This window comes from Monodon monoceros, unplaced genomic scaffold (genome assembly GCF_005190385.1).
Source record: "Monodon monoceros isolate NGI ecotype Baffin Bay Population unplaced genomic scaffold, NGI_Narwhal_1 Super_Scaffold_17, whole genome shotgun sequence".
NCBI lineage: Eukaryota > Metazoa > Chordata > Mammalia > Artiodactyla > Monodontidae > Monodon > Monodon monoceros.
In genome coordinates, this window is record NW_021703773.1 from 11,082,432 (window position 1) to 11,102,354 (window position 19,923).

The following is a 19,923-nucleotide window of genomic DNA, read 5'->3' on the forward strand; positions in this document are numbered from 1 at the left end:
CATTGATTTATGTGTCTGTTTTTGTGCTAGTACAGCACTGTTTTGATGACTGTAGCTTTGTAGTATAGTCTGAAGTCAGGGAGTATGATACCTCCAGCTTTGTTCTTTTTTCTCAGGATTGCTTTGGTTATTCAGAATCTTTTGTGGTTCCATGTAAATTTTAGGATTATTTGTCCTCGTTCTGAGAAAAATGTCATGGGTATTTTGATAGGGATTGCATTAAATCTGTAGATTGCTTTGGGTAGTATGGACATTTTAACATTCTAATCCAGGAACACATAAGATATCTTTCCATTTTTGGTAACATCTTCAATTTCCTTCATCAATGTTTTCTAGGTTTCAGAGTATAGGTCTTTCATTTCCTTGGTTAAGTTTATTCCTAGTTATTTTATTCTGGGCAACTTTAAAACTTTTGTTTTCTTACTTTCTCTTTCTGATAGCTCATTATTAGTGTATAGAAAAGCAGCAGATTTCTATATATTAATCTTGTATCCGGCAACTTTACTGAATTCATTTATCAGTTTCAACAGTTTTTTGGTGGAGGCTTTGGCATTTTCTATATATAAATATCATGTCATCTGCAAAGAGTGACACTGGAATATTACTCAGCCATAAAAAATAATGATATTCTGCCATTTGCAACAATATGGACGGACCTGGAGGGTAATATGCTCAGTGAAATAAGACACACAGAGAAAGACAAACATTGTATGTTATCACTTATATGTAGAAAAAAACAACAATAAAAAAGAATGAATATAAAAAACAGAAACAGACTCACACATATACAGAAGAAGCTAGTGGTTACCAGAGAGAAGATAATGGGGAGGGGAGATATGGGGGTAGGGAATTAAAAGGTACAAACTACTGTATATAAAATAAATAAGCTACAAGAACATATTGTACAGCACAACGAATATAGCCAATATGTTATAATTTTAAATGGAGTATAATCTACAAAAATATTGAATCACTATGTTGTACACCTGAAATGATTATAGTATTTTAAATCAACTATACTTCAATATAAAAATTAAAATTAAAAAAAACCAAGAATGTATGTGTAGCTACATATGCAGAGGCACGTAAATGCAAAAGAAATGACTAGAGAATGACACGTCACATATTCAACAGGAGTTACCTTCTGGAAAGGGGCTGGTAATGGGATGTGGGGAAATGGGAATATGGGGGACTTTAATGTTTTAAGTATAGCTTGAATGCTTTACAAAGAATATTCATTCACGTATTATTCTTGTAACAAACTAAGAAAAGAAGTAAATATAAAAAGGCTTGGCAGGGGACTTCCCTGACGGTCCAGTGGTTAAGACTCCGCACTTCCACTGCAGGGGGCATGGGTTTGATCCCTGGTCGGGAACTAAGATCCTCCATGCCGCACGGTGCGGCCAAAATCAATCAATCAATAAATAAAAGGCTTGGCAGGATACATGAAAGGGGTTAACTGATTACCTACCAGTGGAACTTTTGTGATTTTTTTTTTTTCACTTTTCTGGATTTTCTAATTCTTCTATGGCAAACATATATTTCTTTTTTATTAATGACAGTTATTTTTATTTATAAAAAAGTCAGTTAAATGCCATATGGTGAACTGCTTAAAGTTATATCAACTATGATTTACCCAATTCAGTGTCAGTATGTGTTTTGTATATTTCAGTTACATGTGCTACATAAAGAGGTATTAGAATCAAATTCTGACATCATCAAAAATTAAAGGTGCTCAAGGTAAGTCAGTAGATGAAAGTTTAAAATACATATCTTTATAATATTCAGTACTAAGGACTTTTTATTATTATTTGAAAAATAATAGAAATCGTATATAACATACAAAGTGCATAGTTGTCTAGTGTAATTGGTCTCCTTTGTTATATTCTTTCCTCTACACAGAACCCGAAATGTTTCATTTTCACTGGTCTGGTCCACTAATATCATTTTAAAATGTGTATAAGAGTTTCTTCTAACAATAGAAAAAACAATTTGTAAAATAACTATGCGTCCTTCATTTATAAGACAGAATTTTGGTAATACAGGAATATTACATATCACACACATAATCACTTACAACTGATAATCTGTTATCTATATGAAATCACCACACATTACATATTCCAAACATACTGCTGAAGTAAGTAAAGAGATTAGAAAACAGGGCAGTAACATGATTTCTTAAAGCAATCTCATAGGAAACTAAGATTCTGTTCGAGGTACTCACTCAGGCTCTCAGAAGACTCAACTTTATGTGAATTGCAAAAGGCTGTTTTAAGACACCAGCTGTTCAATAAATAGGTGAGTTTTACTTTGAGATTAGAATAATTTTTAAACAAAAATATTACTCCCCACTGTTTTCAGAAATGAAATACAGCTTCCCTCTTGTAACACAGCAAGACACACATAATTCCTCTGGCAGTTGCCAGTTCAACTAAAAAGACCCTTCTTTTTAGTTTTGGCCGTTGATTTCTTGCTGGCATCAGGTAAGGTCTCATTTCTTTTGGCAAACCACCCAGGTAATTTTCTCTTTGAGGTTTCAGATGAAGTCTGTAGGAAAGAAACAGAAAAAAAAAAAATATATATATATATATATATATATATATATATATATATATTTGTACTGCTGAAAATGTGTCTCAGTTGCAAAGTAACATAGGTTATTGAATATACACCCACAAGCCTTCCCTTTCCAAATAAAACAAAATAATGAGATCTACAGAATTTATTTCTGGATCCAAAAATAAACACATGAGAGACAAAATCAACTATATCATTTTTTTAGGCAATTACCTGCCATCCTGTTAACCTGTTTTTAGACACTCAAGTGTAGACTCTCATTTGGAAAGGAAAGAACTGGATATTATTTCAGATCTATGTCCCATGGTGTATTTGCTTTAGCTTGGCCAAAATGGTGAATTGAATGTTCCAAGAAAGGCATCTGCCTAAGCATGTGTACACACACACACACACACGCACAGAGTTATATTAGGCATTTTAAAAAGCATACAACTTGTACATCTACAGTGGTAGACAGACTAGGAGAGTGGTTCAAGCATCATCAGGGCCTTGCAGAGTTGCTGAGACATAACAGGTACTCAAAAAACATTTGCTGAATAAATGAAAAAAAACAAAAGGGTTCTGTTTCATAGACTCTTTTGAGAATCAGCTAAAAACTAGAGGTCCACTTATGAGAAAAAAAAGACAAACGTACACATGCACGATATTTTGCCTAATTTTAGGGGACCTGTGCACCAAATGAAGCTTCAGAACCCTAGTTAAAGGTCCCTGAAAACAAAATTAAACCCAAAGGCAGTGGTTGTGTACTTATTTTATCTGTACATTAAATTTTAATAGGTAATTTAATACCTATTAAAACTTTTAATAGGTAAGTTCTATAAGCTCAAAATGGTATTAATTTGTGTTATCTCAGCTTGAACTCTAGCTCCTTAAACCAACATGATGGAGAAATCATTCTAACATGACTATACTTTGGAATCTGGGAGAGTTAATTTATTTATTGGAACTATTTGAGGGCTTTAAGGTAAGGTGGTCTCATCTAAGTTACAATGTGTCTGTTAGCCTAAGGTATACCAGTATAATTTATTCCATTTCAAGAATGAAGACTACATCTATGAATTGTTCGTTAACTGCTTGCTATGTTTTATTATGTTTTCTGTGTTTAACAGTGGCTTCAAAATATTTAAAGGTGGGGAAAAAAGTAAAAACTCCTTGACAAAAAACTGTGTGACCTTATATTTTTAAAAGGTAAAAGCTGTTAGCTATTCCAACTTAAATAAATCCAGTGCCGAAGAAAGGGCTATTCACACTTTAGCAAAAGCTAAAGAAAAAAACCAGCCAAGATAGCAACTTCTCTCCCAGGCACCTATTTCCTCACAGGGAAGAGAAGACCAGGAGGACAGACGAGATTTATACACACTGTATGATACTACAATGTTTGACTTAGAAATAATAAGTATTAGGGATATAAAGTGGCATGGATAAAAGGCATTTGGGTAGAGATGAAATTGGCCCAGAAATACTCTTCCCCCCAGAATTTTATTATCAGAATTCCTTGCAGCCACAGACAACTATCATTGCTTGCAATTAGAGTTTAAGGGCAACTGGAGGAAGGAAACCAGTTAAAATTATAACAAAGCCAAAAAGTAAAACAGAGTACAAGATCCGAACAATAACAGAGCCAAGGAAAAAACCTGAAGTCCTGTTGGAGCCATAGCCGAATACTATGGAATAAGCAGGGACTTTAAAACCAGACAGGCTCTGTGATGACCTAGATGGGTGGAATGGGGGAGGAGGGGTGGGAGGGAGGTCCAAGAGGGAGGGGATATATGTACACATATAGCTGATTGACTTTGTTGTACAGCAGAAACTAACACAACATTGTGAAGCAACTATACTCCAATTAAAAATAAATATAAATAAATAAAATAAGCCTAAGTAACGTAAAAAAAAACAGAACTAGGTTTGAGTTCTAATTGAGTCACTTGCTACATGTATGACCTTATGAATGTTATTAAAGCCTTGATTTCTTCACACAGAAAAAGAGAATAATAGTATATAATACTGTAACACTGGATTATTTGGAGAGTTACAAAATATCAAAACACATCCTGATTTATTCTTGGTATTCATTAATTGGTAGCTAATATCATTTCAGGTCTTTTATCTCCTATAACATTTTTATATTGATAGAATATGATATTCAGCATTTATCCTATCATTATAAAAATGAGCTTATTTCATTGAGAAAGGGGTAAAACACTTGCTTACACTGAATGTATCTTTTGAGTCTCAACAATAAGTATCTGGAGGACTTTAATTATGAGGTCTAATAACAGAAACAACGCTTTTCAGTGACTATTTCCTTCATTAGTAGAAGGCTAAAATTCCCAGCAATCATAATAAAAATTTAAGTAAGTATTTACTTAAATTTAAGTAAGTACTTACTTGGTACTCCAAGTTCTATTAATAAGCCACTATCATTAAATTGAGAATATAAAACGTTAACTCATTTGCTGATTATATGCACCCATATATATGTAAGCAAATACGTACATTATATTTGCATTTAATTTCATCTAAAAACTAAGATAAATCTAGGTATATTAGTTATCAAGCATAATATATTTGTCATGAAAACTATTTTATTAAATCAATTTTACCTGTAAATGAGAATCTACAAAGAAATCTTCAATTTTGGGATCGCTGAATGGCTGATTCCAGGAAGTTAGTTTTAGTGAATTTCTGTGACTCTCATCTTCCTGTGAAAAATCACAAGAATGTTTTCCATCAACCTTTAAAATTTTGGGGGAATATGAAATAGTTACTACATGCACTATTTCCTTAGGAAAAAAACAAACTATGCCTAAAAAAGCAAAGGTTAAGAAAATTCATATTATTCTGAGGTACTCAATTTTAACAATGATTATCATAATATTACCCCCCCAGCATTTTTCCTGAGTATCTTAAAGTAGTTTATAAAAATGTTGTATGTTTTAATTTATAATGAAACTCAGTGGCAGGGCATGAGACCTCTCTCTCTGTCTCTCTCTCTCTCTCTCTCTCTCTCTGGCAGTCAAGCAAAATAAGATGGAAAAAAGTGACATATGAGGAGAGGGTTCTGGGAAGATGGTGGCAGCAGCAGCGTAGTTTTTTAATCTTTCTGAATCCCAGCATTAAAACAGATAGAATTAGGGAGCAAAACCAAAAATTCATCATCTACATTTACAAAGAAACTAAGTTTATTAAAGGTATCCTCAGGAAACTGAAACTACAAGCATGTGAGGAAAAACCACCAACAGCCCTAAGACCTGCATGGTACAGCATCTGTGTGGGAGAAAGCAGAGGCAGGCAGTGAGGTGCCTGAGAACAGGAGAACCAAACAGCCCACAGGTATACACTGGAAAGGTTTCTTTGAGAACAGCATCTGAAAAGTGGGAGTGCCTTTCCCCAACCCAACAGCAGGCGATGGAAAAGGGTCCACAGCAGTGTCTTAAGTGACTAGAGCAGCTGGCACCTATAAACTTCCAGGTGAAGGCCTGACACTGAGAACTGCTGGGGTTAAATCAAAATCAAGCAGGACGGGTATAATAGAGGCAAAGGGAAGAGAAAGCCCAAGTAAAAGTAGCAGAACGGGGTATGTCATAAACCAAGTTCCCCTATTTTGAACGCTACACAAAAACAACAGGAGAGCTTTGGGAACTTGGAAAAACTATCCTGAAGCATGCCGTCTTTTGAAAGTGCAGGAAAACTAATGTCACACAAAAAGGAGCAACAGGCAGTTATGAGGTCAAATCTGACACCGACTTGCTAAGATATAGAAAACTGTAACCTCCTAAAATGAGCTGAAAAACATTAAGAAAATAATTCAAAACAAACATGATAAATTAAAATCAGAAAAATTCAAAAGTGAGGGGAAAAGCTCTGGAAAGAATTAGAAATAAAAGAAAAAATTATACAAGTGAATATTAAACTATAAAGAACATAGCAATAAATACAACAGATTGTGTCCAAACAGAAATAGAAGGTGAAAAAGAAGAAAAGTTTAATCTAAAGAGAAATGAAAAGCCAAAAAGAATTCATGAGAAGTGACAGATATTGTAGCTCAGTAAAGAAGATCCAACATATAGAGAGCAGAAATACGTTAAGAAGAACTACAAAGCAATGGGACAAAAATACTAAAAAGTAAAATTTTAAAAAACTTCCTGAAATAAACAAAAATTTTAAATCTACAATTTAAGAAAACTTTCCAGAAATAAAAAAAAACTACACATTTAAAGAATCCACTGTGTACCTTCGTATATTGAATCAGAACTACCATTATCAAGACATAATCTTCCTCCAGTAAACATAGGCATGACTGAGCTTGTATCTTAACCTCAGTCACAATAGATGTAAACCTAACAATGCATCAACTAATAAGAAGAATTTGTTTTGACATTATTTTTTATTGGAAACCTCATAATCATAAGATGAAATAGACTAAGGGATATAATCCAGGTCAGTAGAGAAGATGAAGGTTAACACATGAAGGATCCTGAAACCAGGCCTCCAACAGACTCTACAGTGTTCAGAGTAGCTTTCTATACTGGAAGGCAGACGAAAGAAAAACACTTTGGCTGGTTCACTCACCCCTTAATCTACTTCCTAGCCCCCATATTCTTGTTCCCCTAAATGGGGAAAAAGAAAAGGCTGAATCCGGTAGGCTTAATTTCCACCCACCCCCCCAAAATACCCCCACTCTTTTTTCAGAATATGATGTTATTTCAATAGGAGGAAAGCAATAATATTAATGTGTGGTTATAACAGTATTTCACTATAAATGTGCTTCAATATTCAGGAAAAATAACAAGTTATACCTTTTCCTATTGACATATACAGTTGGGAAAAAAATAAGGTCTTAGGCACCTGGTATAGATTTCAGAAATAAAAGGCTGGGAATAGCAGCCAAATTTCACTACCACCTGCCCAACGTGTATCTCCTTTAATGCCCTTTTTTTTTTAAACATCTTTATTGGAGTATAATTGCTTTACAGTGGTGTGTTAGCAATGCCCTTCTTATAGCTAATTCAATTGCCAAAATAATGTAAAGAATTCCAGTTAATAAAATTTCATTAGGTTATCTAGTACATGACTATATACAAATCTAACTGAAGGACAGAATTTTAAAAGATCAGTTCCTCTTACTTTTTAAGCTATTGAGAAAAGGAGTTTAACTGTTGGAAATCCTATAAAGATTACTTAGAACTGAAATAAAGTCCCTAATTCTCTAATATAAATAGTAGCAACCACCTACCACCATGCTGAATTTATCATCTAGGAACTAAAGTAATTTTTGAGTTAATTATAGTTTTCACAAACTTTTATCATGGAACTTTAGACCTGGAAGATATAAAAGGTCAAATTTTCAAGTCTTTGCAATCATTTAGTAGAGTCACAATGTCAAAGAATAGTTATTCTCTGATGACTATTTATTTATCTCATATAACACACAGAGCAATAATATTCAAAGCATTTGATTTTAATAAAATATGCCGTGTAAAAATAATACTAAACTCATGGTCTTTCTCTGATCATGCAAAAGTGCACTGGGATATGGCCAGGACCATGAGCAACAATTATCCTTGTACCTGAGAGATTCACTATAACAGGAACAGAGCCTGAGAAGTAACAGAATGATAGACAAATTCCAATATCTGGGGAGGTATATATCATAGAATTTGGTCTTATTTTCATTAACCACATAAACTACCATATGCTTACAGCCAATATTAAATATATATCTATGAAAGAAAGAGAATTTCCAGACTATATAGTCAATATAAGGTAGAGGTAAAATTTAAGCTGACATTCCCATACAATAAGCTAAATCGATGGACTATATTCCTCTTTTCCCGCTGTTTAAAAAATCTCTTTTCTCAGATCGGATTTATGAAAAGCAACGGAAATACAGCACCGAGATTTTCTAAAAAGTAACCCTCTATCAGAATTTATAACAGTTCAAAAAATACAGCATTCTGGTATTAAGATATGCAAATTGAACGATCTGACACTACATGAAAATTCTACATATAATTAACACCTTGGTATTAGTGCCCACTTCTTCCTTCCTTCTCTTAGAATTTGAACAGCTCTCTTCAGAGTTGGGGAAACATCTCTTTTTGCTGGAATCACATGAAGACTGGCATAGCATCCTGTTTTCGCAGCCTTTTTCCAGGATCTCAGTTGCCATGTAGATAAGGTAGGTGTCAATGTTTTCAGGAACATACATTCTAATTAGTTTAATTTTATTTGTATCTGTAAAGGATGAAAAAAAAGATTTAAAAATAAATTACACAGAACACTGCAGAAAACCTATGAGCTGGAAATAGTGACATGTTTTGTAGAAAGGAAGGAGGAAGGTGGCCAAAGAAAATGTTCCTCTTTCAAATGCCTATCCCCTTACAGAACAGAAATGGAGTAAAACATGTCCCCTCACTCCTGCACCACCTGCACCCCTGCTTCCAAGACCCAGAGTCAGGTCAGGCTATCGACTCTGCTTAACTTTTGTTTCAAACCGTCTTTTGAGGGCTGCCCTGAGAATCAAAACCACCATCCACAGAAATTCCAAATATCAATTATAAGTTAATTTTTTGAAAATAATTTAGCCTTAAAATAGAAGCTAATCATACTTGTAAATAAGATGCTAATAAAAAGGATTCTTTCAATGGCTATCGAAGCATAACAAAACACGTCAACTATTTAAAATGCCTATTATTTAAATAAGTTTTCTGGGAAAGATATTTTATTTTCAGATCTTATTTGCCCTAACTTTCCACACAAGTAAGTGCTGAAAATATCTCTTGGAGAGTGAAATAATGAGCACTGCCTGCATTCTTTCAGTGCTTAGAAGAGATCATATTACCCCTGCTTTTGTGGCAGGTCCCTTGGAAGCCACCCTTAATTTTCTAGTTACATGCACATAAATAATGAAAGAACAAAATTATTAAAAATACTTTCCAGGTACCTCATTAAATACTTTGCTTCATTTATTATTAAGCATAGTTAAAATCTCAACTCCATAAAAGAAGCAGCTTAAAGTCATGTAAACATGGAAAAAACTAAAAGAATAAAAAGGTACAGAATTCCTTAAAATATTGTTACAAGGACAAAACCTACTTAGCAAATAAGATAGCATGAAAATAATAGATATAATTTCTCAATTCACAAATACTCTATTTTTAAGATTAAGATTATGCCATAATAAAATATAGAAAATTCTCAATTCAAGATTGTGCAAAATTTAAATGCCAACAAACTTGTTCATTAAAACACCAAATCACGTGATATGGCTACAGTTAAGTAAAAGGTGAAATATCATATCTGAATCATTAGTGTGGCATAGATATCTTCAATTCTTATTATAATTTATAACTCAACAATGTTTCCTCCAGTAAGAGAACAAATAGTATTTTATCAAGGAAAACTACGAATTCAAAAATACAATTTCACATCAATAAATGATATATTACAGACTATAACCATACAATCAAAAGAAATAAAGTTTAGAGCTCATGATACTTATCTTTCTCAATTTTGGTTTTGGAGGTAAATTGCAATAATATATTTTTTCGTATTATTTGTGCAATCTATATACAGTGTATTGACAGAAAGATGAAATAAGTGTTTAATAAGTATAATTTAAATTCCATTGGTCTTTGGAATTTCAATTTAATATTTAACTGAATGAAAATTTATTTGCTATACTCAGTGTATAATAGTAAAGACAATAGGGAAAAGGGAAAAAGAGTGCACAAACTCAGAGAATACTGCATACTATCAAACAGCTCATCAAAGATATATCTTTCTCTAAATCCTGAGAGACAATACATACATAAAGGAAAAAATAATTCTAGGGTATTAAAATCAAGAAGGCATCTGAGTCTTTGACTTTCTCTAAAATACTATTTCATTCTGCATTGGAGAAAGACAGGTTTTATACAATCCCAATTCTAACCCTGCAATTAATTACTGTTGTCCTTCCTCTTCCTTAATTTCTAGCAAAATGGTTGCTTAAGTTAGAAAGACTGGAGAATGACCAGGAGAGCTGGCTGGCTTCCTCACAAGATGACTCACAGCTAAGTGACCCTGGATATTTTATCGCAGTACAGGATCTGGCCCTCACGTTTTCAGATTTACAAACCTACTTTAACCTTAATAGAGCCACATTAACCAAGCTCACAAAATGCCAATTCATTAATTTCCAATTATGAATTCACAACTATCATATAGATAAGTACCCAGATTAGCAAGACTAGAGCATATTTTCCCTATAGACAGACCTACACGGGAAATCAAATCATAACCAGAAAGCTGTGATACAGAAGCAGAATTAGTTGTTAAGGTATCTCCCTCAAATAAGATCTTGACATAAGCTATCAACAGGCCCTGAAAACACTTGGAAGTTTCATTGACCAGGATTAGAAATTGCATATTTCTTTCCTAAATAGTTGGCAGTACAACTTTAACATGGTATAGTAAAAAGAGAAACTTCGGTTTCCTGGAACTAACTTAGAGGACCACTGCCCAAACTTGCCTCTGTCTCTCTCCTTGCCTCCAAGGTTGAGCAATGGAAGGAGAGATGGAGGTGTCCTTCAGTCAAGTCTTGCTCAAGCCTAGAACAAATGCTGCCTTTGAAGGTGACTTAAATACCTTTGTTCTGATCAGTTAAGTATAGTATTAACTGTGATCTGTTTTCCCTTACTTCTAAATCTAGGGGGAGAACTGTATACTCGTTTCTGAGTGGGAAAGAATTTGAGGTAATAAGTTTAACTATTTGCACTGCAGCTTTGGAGATAAGGCTTTTTGTATGTCCATTGCTCTGTCCTAACAGTCAAAAAAAAATCAGATTTACTGAATTATAACACACCTAGTTTACATTTGTACATTTAGGGTGTGAAAATCCTTCTAATCCACCTCATCTTTACTTCTGTAAAAAAGGGATCATAACTTTAAAATAGGCATATTTTAAAATTTTCTGCAAGGCAAACAAAGGGGCTTGATCTCCTTGAGCACAGTTGAGGTTCTGTAGCAAAGTGACAGGAGAAAACCCTTCTACAAGGGGCCCAAGAGAACTCAGTCCATCCCTTCAATGCCACAGTGCCTGACACTATTGACTGTATTGATGAGAAAGGCTACTTAGGTAAAACCAGTGACAGGGAATCAGAAAGATTTAGAAAAAAACTAAGTCAGTGAGCTATGGGGAATGAATGTGTTTTTTTCAAGTGATGAAGTAGAAATTAGAAAAGGATGAAAGAGCACTGTTTGGGGGATGGGTGTGGAAGTTGTAACCTGAAGCTGAAAAAAAAAAGCCAGAATTTCTCAGACTCAGACTTCTCTCTGAGTGATAATGGGAAGAAAGGTTGTTTTTCTAAAACAATAAAAAGCATTACAAAAGTAAAGTTTTCATAGTAGCATAAAGGGTTAATGCGATCAGAGTGAAAAATATTAGTGGATTGCTTGTTTACTTCATCTGGGTTCAATGACTCAAGTCATTAAGGCTGCAGACCAAGGTCATGGTTATCACCTGAGTTGATGGGAGGGTTTCGGATAACATCAGCAATAATCTTCTGAATCTCTGGAGTCAGACCTGCTCGCTCCATATCGAGTGGGTAGCCAGCTTGCACCGCTTGGGACAAGTGCATGCCAACTGCTGCGAGAGGCAGAATCCTGTTCTCAGCTACACTCTTCTAGAGAAATAGCAGCAAAACAACCAGTGAGTTTTTTTTTAAGTTTCCACTGTACTGTGGAATACAAGGTTCAAAACCTTCAGGTAGTAAATGTTCACTGAGAAATAAACAGTGGACTAAACCTTCATTTAAATTTCTCATTTTAACTAATTCTTTAAAATGACTCACATGCTAGAACTCCACAGTTGCTACTTTTTATACTTATTATATTGAATAAAGCAAAATCACCCAGGTTTAGCTAAGAAATCAATCCTCATCCCTCTGTAATTATTCACCTTAAAAACCTATTAGTGACAGAGAGTAGTCATTCTACGTAAGTCTAATAGCTGCCACAACCTTTTAAAAATACAGTAAACTGAAACCCAATAATGTATATACTTGAAATAACACACGGTACTTCAGTTACATGAATTTCCAGGAAGACAAATCATAAAATGCTTAGCAATAACATAAGGCTCCAAATGTACTCTAGAAAAGGTTCTCAAGAAGAGTTTAAAAAGTGCTTTAAATTGGCTCTATTCATAAAATAATAATAACCACAATTTACAAGTGGCTGTCATCATTTGCCTAGCATTGAATTTAACATGAATTGTGCTAAATTAAGGACACTGTTACATATTTATGTAGCTTTTAAACAAATGTAGCTCCAAATCCATTTAAGATGTCTGTTAGATAAAACATTCTTTTAAACATTCAGAAAGTTTAGTCACTCAGCTCTGAATTATTTCATGACACTCTTTTTTAACACACCTTGAAAGTCTGAATTTGGACTGTATTTGTATGAATGCTGATATTTTCACAAAATAGAGCATTTAAAGCAATATTTTCATCCTTCAAAGGAAGGTTTTAAGTTACTTTCACTAAATGTCTACACTTTTTCTACTAGAAGATGTGTACCATGTGTGCATAATATCAGGGTTATTTGATACCAGGCATCGTATTACCTAAAACTAATTGTATTATTCCTCCTGATTAATTAGTCCTTAGGCATGTTTAATTTTGCAGGTAACTGGCAAGACCCCCTCAGACTCCTGGGATGTACAGATAATTACACCACAATATTTCACAATAATATACAACCAAATAATAGCAAAAGACACAAATGAAGATATACCACTCCTCACATTTTTAACCATGAATATGTAACATAATACATGAAACTTCATATCCTGGCTAAGTATGAGAATACAATTTATTTTAAAAATTTGGAGGCTATTCCATATTTTCTTAGTAATTATATACAGTTATACCATACATATTTGGTCAAATTGTGTATATACAAGCATGTTTTACATGTACATTAAGTTACTGTTTAAATAAGAGAATGAACTTAAAATTCCTATTTATCATGTAATATATTTCAAAAATAGTTCAATGGAATTATTTGGTTCTTTGTGTAATGGCTTTTGTACTTTTAATTAAGGAGTTTGGCTATGTAAGTAGAACATATATTAAGTGACTACGATAGGCTATGGACTGTTTATTCTTATTTATATTGGATATTAACCAGAATAGAAAGTGTGTAACATAGCCTAGTGGATGGAGAGACAGAGAACAGGAAAAGCAGGCCCTGGACCATACAGCCTAATCTAAACCAATTTAACATCACAGAGGACAGGAATGCAAATTAGTGAAACTTAGCTGGAAGCCTCATTCTGTCCCTATTCCACTAAGATATCCTCTTCATTTTGTATATTTAAAAACTCTCAACAGCCTTAAGGACTTATGCCAAAACAATGAAGAAACATTAAGTATGGCCATTTTTCACAGTAATCAGATTTTTTTCAAAGAGCATCAAGCAGACATGGTTAAAAAAAAAAACAGAACATTACACTAGAGGAGATAGAGTGAAAAGCAATTTTGTTATTTTTTTTAACTTATTTCTAGCTTCTTCGACATCCTTCAGAGATATTCTATGCACTTTTGTATACATACCCAAGGATATGTGAATATATAAGCATGCAAATATATATACATACACATTTATGTATGTTTTTCACAGTGCTATGCATCTTCCTTTTTTTACTTAACAATGTATCTTGGAGATTATCTCTTATCAGTACATACAGTAATAGTTTTTTAACTATTAATCCCATTAAAAAAAAATGGAGTCTTAAAATATGGCTGCTCCAATATCCCTAAGCTATAAATGCGTTTATCAGTACCTCTGATACAACCTCTATAAGATAATCATGGTCAAACTATACTTGCTGTTTTTACTTAATTATCAGAAAAGGGCTTAGCAGAAAAAGCAAATGACATTCTGTTCTAAAATTAATTATAAAATGAAACCACATAAAATATTGTAGGATTAGAAGAAATGTATCCCAAGTCTCAACTTTGATATTGAAAAGCTGATAAAACACGTTTAGATAAACTTAAAAATTCCCTCTAACTTGAAAGTAACACTTACCAAACACATTTTCTTTTCTTGGAATAAAGAATATGTGATGGCTGCAGACTGTGAAAGTGAGCTTGCTTTATTTTTCACCACCAGACTTTTCTTCTGTTCTTCTTGTGGTTTTGTACTTGAAAAGAGGTCTGTCTACAAAATTTTAAATGTAGCACAAATGATCAAAAATAATATCAGTATAATGATTGATAGAATATCAACATGATCATTAGCTATTGGTGAAAAAAATAACACAAATAAAACCTCTAAGGAACAGCTCCAAATTCCCTTTTTGTGAGGAGCTCAAAAAGTTTTTTTTATTTTTTACATATTGATTTTAAAAGGTAAAATAAGGTTAGAGGGAATAAGTTTTGAATAAAATATTTGTAATTACAAACATGGTTGTAAAACTAGAAATTCCTAGTCTTCCCTTTAAGCCAATAAGAGGGACTAAAAATGAACTATAATGTGGACCACTCTGCCTCTAAATTAGTCCCCTAATCCCCCAGAAGTGAATAGTGAATGAATGAATGAAGCTTTAATTTCTATCTACATTTGAAAGTAAAATAATTTCTTAGTCTAAAATACAGTACTTATTCAGATTTAAAAACGAAACCTCTCAACAAAATAAACCGACATAAGCAGGTTTGACAACTATTACTTCAGAATCATCTTAAAAATTAGGTAACTAGTGGTTATCAGTGGGGAGAGAGGTGGAGGAAGGGGCAAGATAGGGGAAGGGAGTTAAGAGGTACAAACTACTGGGTATAAAACAAATAAGTTACAAGGATGTAATGTACAGCACAGGGCATATAGCCAATATTTTATAATAACTTTAGAGTATAATATATAAAAATATTGAATCACTATGTTGTACATCTGAAACTAATATAATATTGTAAGTCAACTATACTTCAATTAAAAAAAATAGGTAACTAACATGTTTTTATAACTGATTTACTATAGAAACTATCTGATTCATTTTCTAAGTGTCCAGCATAGAAATGAAAAATGCTGCTTTTGAAGGGTGTTTTGTAATTGTCAAAAAAAGTTTATTCTCTCAGAGCTCCTGCAAACCATAGTATTTTACCTGAAGACTATTTATTTGACAGAAATGTTTGATGACTTCCAACAGAGGGGCCAACATTGTAGCTTTGCCTTCAGAAACACCATCAATCCTTTTCACATTTTCAACTGTAGTAGGTCTGTCGTTTAAAAAAATTAAAGTCAAGAAACCACTGAAACGTTACCACTCCAGCAACACAGCTAATAGATATTTAGCTTCAATACTGACACTCAATAAACATGGATTTTTTTCCAGCAACCAAAAACAATGTATAAAACAAGTAATTGTGTTTTATGATTCTTAGAGGACAACTAAGAGGCTAAGAAACTCAGAAGAAAATCTCATTCATTATTTACAAAGTTTTTACCTGTAACAATAAACTAGCTAACTAACTACTTCAGGCTTTTAATATTTCTTATTGTGTCCAATATGAAGAGAATGTCTGATGTCTTCTTTCTAAAAATCTGCCAATCTAATGATTACTCCTTTTCCTTTAAATATCTTCACTGAATATTAAAATGTGGTCTTTGAATATTTATTTTTAATGAAATAATTATTATAAGGTATATGCACTATGTAACATTATTAGAAAATTCTTCTCTAAAGTAACATCTCTTGAATGAAATTTAGCAACAGAAACAATTTTTGAAAAGGAAGTATACAAGATGAGTACAATTACCAAGCAACAATTCTTTGGAAATAATTTCTTCTAAATATTTATTGACCACCTAGTGATTATCAGGCATTGTGCTAGGTACTTTGGAAAACACAAAAAGATGAGGAATATAACATCTTCATCACAGAGTTTAAAATCTAGAAGACACATATACATGAATACCAATAATAACAAAAAAATAAATAAAGCATTATGTAATAAGTGCCATAGAATCATCTTTTAAATTTACATTTAAAAGTCCTTTATGAATTCCACAGAAGAATCACTTTGCTGATAAGAACATGGAAGGCTTCATGGAGCAAATAACAATAAAGCCAGATCTTAAAGGATTTCCTAATAGGAGTTTTGGGAAATCAAGGAAACTACAAGTCAGAAGCAACATTGTAAATAAGTATATCGAAGTTGAAAAGGAGACAAACAAATGGTAAACAATCTAGGTAAGATTAAGCATTAAAATTCTGTGACTCAGATGGAAAAGAAGGTTTAAGTCCATAAATGGAAGGCCTTGAATTGTGGGCTAAATAAGTTAAGACAGTAGGAAACTAGTTAAGCAGAAGTACAACATGATAAAGATTAATTTGGTATTCATATATCAGAGGTATTTGGTATTCATATATCATATTCATATATCAGAGAGAGAGAGAGGCTGAAGAAAGCGTAACTAGTTAGAGGCTTTTGCAACAGTAAAAGGATAATGGTCTGAACTACCATGGTGTCACTAAAAAAAGAAAAGCACAGACAGACACAGAAGAAACACTGAAATGAAAAAGTCTAAAAACTATATAATAAGAGAAAGATGGGAATATATGTTAGAAGAGTAACAGTAACATCAGAGGTATTAAACAGGCGTGACTAGGAACATGATAGTATGACTAACAAAAATAAGGAATTCAGAAGGAAGAGTTTTGGCATTTGCATGAAATGCATGTACAGAGGGTTGGTGGGTAGTGAGTTAGATTTTATATACACTGGATCTGATTGCTGAAAACAGTTGGTTTCATGTGGGACTAAAGCTCAGTGAAGAAACAGATCATTGGCAGCAACATGGGAGATTTGGGAACCACCTCTTGGATGTGACTGCTGGAGCCATAGTCATATTATCGCTAAATGATGTATTTTACAAATCTATTATGTTAGAAGAAAATAAGTTAGAAATATGCAAATAGTTTACCTCATTTGGGCCATATCCACCAGTATCTTATTTGTTGCCAGAATAGCTGGAGGAACATTCATTTTATTGGCATGTTTCTGCCTAGCTTCCACCAATTTGCCATATAATGTAGTCTGAACGAAAAGCAAAGAAACAACATTTGTTTAAATGTACTTAGAAAAATCCAGCCCTTTATTTTTAGAGCTTCAGATATTACATTTCCCCCTTAGGATGAAAAATGAACTGTATCTTAGACTCTTAGCTAAAGAACAATTTTTAAAATACTGGCAAGAGAATTTTAAGCATGCATAGACTCATAACTATCTTCTCAAAAACGAACTGCCTTTTTACAAAAGCCATACCTGAGTCTCCTGCTCTTTGGCTGAAATAACAGGTTCTGAGGACTTGTAATATTTTCCTGGTGATGGCACCATAATGCTAAAACATTTAAAAGAAAAGAAATAATAAAAGCTTTTCTTTCTCCAAGTTCACTTTTTATTTTGCCCCCAAAATAAGAATATCTTTCCAAATCAATATTAACATTTATTTGTCACAATACCAGTAAGGCAACTATTACTTAAATGACAGCCTAGATTTTAAACATTTTGTATCAAATACATTCATTATAGAGGTAAAGTTAAAACTATAATTTGAGTCAATCACAAAATTGGTGCAATTAAGAACAGCATTTGCCTCCTCCTCATCAATCAAACACTTTGAAAGAAACTACTCCTTATCTATACCAAAGTAAAATTTTTTCTAACCAAGAATGATACAATCTATAATTCTTCTTGTGATAGCACTATTTTTTGGCTGTTGAGGAACATTAGCATGGAATTAATCAAATTATTCACATTTTTCTTCAGAATCAAACTAAAAAAAAATAAGCCAAAAGGAATAATTTTGCCTTTGACGCCTCAAAAGAAGAATTTAAAACACCCAATTAGCAATTAACATGGTATGAAAGGCGCAAGACAGCAAACTAGATAGAAAACCAGGTTTTACAAGAGGCAACTTCACGGATAAATTAATTATAAAGAGGAAAAGTTACAAAAATGAAATTGTATAGAATAGCCTATGTAAAAGGTGTCAAATTTAAATAAATTTCTGCTTTTGGGGGGGAAAGAGAAGAACATGTTTGATATTTAAGAAATGTTTATAAATTTCCCTGTTTCAAGAATTAAAAATTTACAGTGTAAAGTAAGACTTCATTTTTACAATTATCAGATTTTATCACTAGAATAAAGAGATTTGAACATGAGGAAAGAAAACTCCAGTTCAAAGAATTAGTCATAGCAGGTGACTCAAGACAACTATAAATTTGTTTTAAATAATAAGATATTTACCTTTATCTTAGTATTTATGGAAATCTTTATACTAATGGACTATTTGCAAATTGGTATGTTAAATTATTTCACAAAAAATTTTATTATCATATATACTGGCAAAATTCTGTGTAACATATCCCTGAAGCAGAAAAATATGTGGAAAATGTTTTGCCTGTGAATGCTATTACAAGTGCACAGAAGAAAAGTACAAAATATATAATAAGGGACTTCCTGGTGGTGCAGTGGTTAAGAATCTGCCTGCCAATGCAGGGGACATGGGTTCGAGCCCTGGTTCGGGAAGATCCCACATGCCGCGAAGCAACTAAGCCCCTGCGCCACAACTACTCAGCCTGTGCTCTAGAGCCCGTGAGCCACAACTACTGAGCCCACGTGCCACAACTACTGAAGCCCACTCGCCTAGAGCCCGTGCTCTGCAACAAGAGAAGCCACCGCAATGAGAAGCCCATGCACCGCAATGAAGGGTAGACCCCACTCGCCGCAACTAGAGAAAGCCCATGTGCAGCAATGAAGACCCAATGCAGCCAAAAATAAATAAAAATAAATAAATTTATTTTAATAAAAAGGAATCTCAGTAAGTCTGGAATAAATTATGATAGAAAAATCATGAAAATCTTTAAAAAAACCCCAAAATATATAATGAATATCACTGAAGAGATAAGTGGAAATCTTGTAACCATGAATCAAGAAAAGATTGCTATACATGATTAAAGAAAGAGAAGAAGAACAAATAGTTCTTAGAAATTAAAAATTTGATATCTAAAATTAAAATGTCACCAGATGGGAGAGGATATAAAGTCAAGGAACTCTCCAAGAGAGTATACAAATAAAAACATTGAAAATAGGAGAAAATAAAAATTAATAATAGCTTACTCAGCCATTAAAAACAACGAAATAATGCCATTTGCAGCAACATGGATGGACCTGGTAATTTTCACACTAAGTGAAGTAAGTCAGACAGAGAAAGACCAATATCATTATGATATTGCTTATAAGTGGAATCTAAAAAAAAAAAGTGATACAAATGAACTTGTTTACAAAACAG

General features: G+C 33.1%; 1 protein-coding gene across 6 annotated transcripts in view; it reads right to left on the reverse strand.

The window, feature by feature from the left end:
- Nucleotides 1-998: 998 nt before the first annotated feature.
- Nucleotides 999-19,923, reverse strand: part of WRN (WRN RecQ like helicase) — a 129,220-nt gene continuing 110,295 nt past the window's right edge. For 5 of the 6 annotated variants that reach the window (XM_029226463.1, XM_029226466.1, XM_029226464.1 and 2 more), the window contains 8 exons: nucleotides 17,895-17,970; nucleotides 17,554-17,666; nucleotides 15,731-15,845; nucleotides 14,662-14,793; nucleotides 12,086-12,248; nucleotides 8,603-8,817; nucleotides 5,184-5,315; nucleotides 999-2,550 (listed from right to left, as the gene is read on the reverse strand). In XM_029226463.1, the coding sequence (XP_029082296.1) occupies nucleotides 2,431-2,550; nucleotides 5,184-5,315; nucleotides 8,603-8,817; nucleotides 12,086-12,248; nucleotides 14,662-14,793; nucleotides 15,731-15,845; nucleotides 17,554-17,666; nucleotides 17,895-17,970 (1,066 nt within the window). In that variant the 3' untranslated portion in view covers nucleotides 999-2,430. The remainder of the gene's footprint in view (nucleotides 2,551-5,183; nucleotides 5,316-8,602; nucleotides 8,818-12,085; nucleotides 12,249-14,661; nucleotides 14,794-15,730; nucleotides 15,846-17,553; nucleotides 17,667-17,894; nucleotides 17,971-19,923) is intronic. The other variant, XM_029226465.1, reaches the window with a different exon arrangement.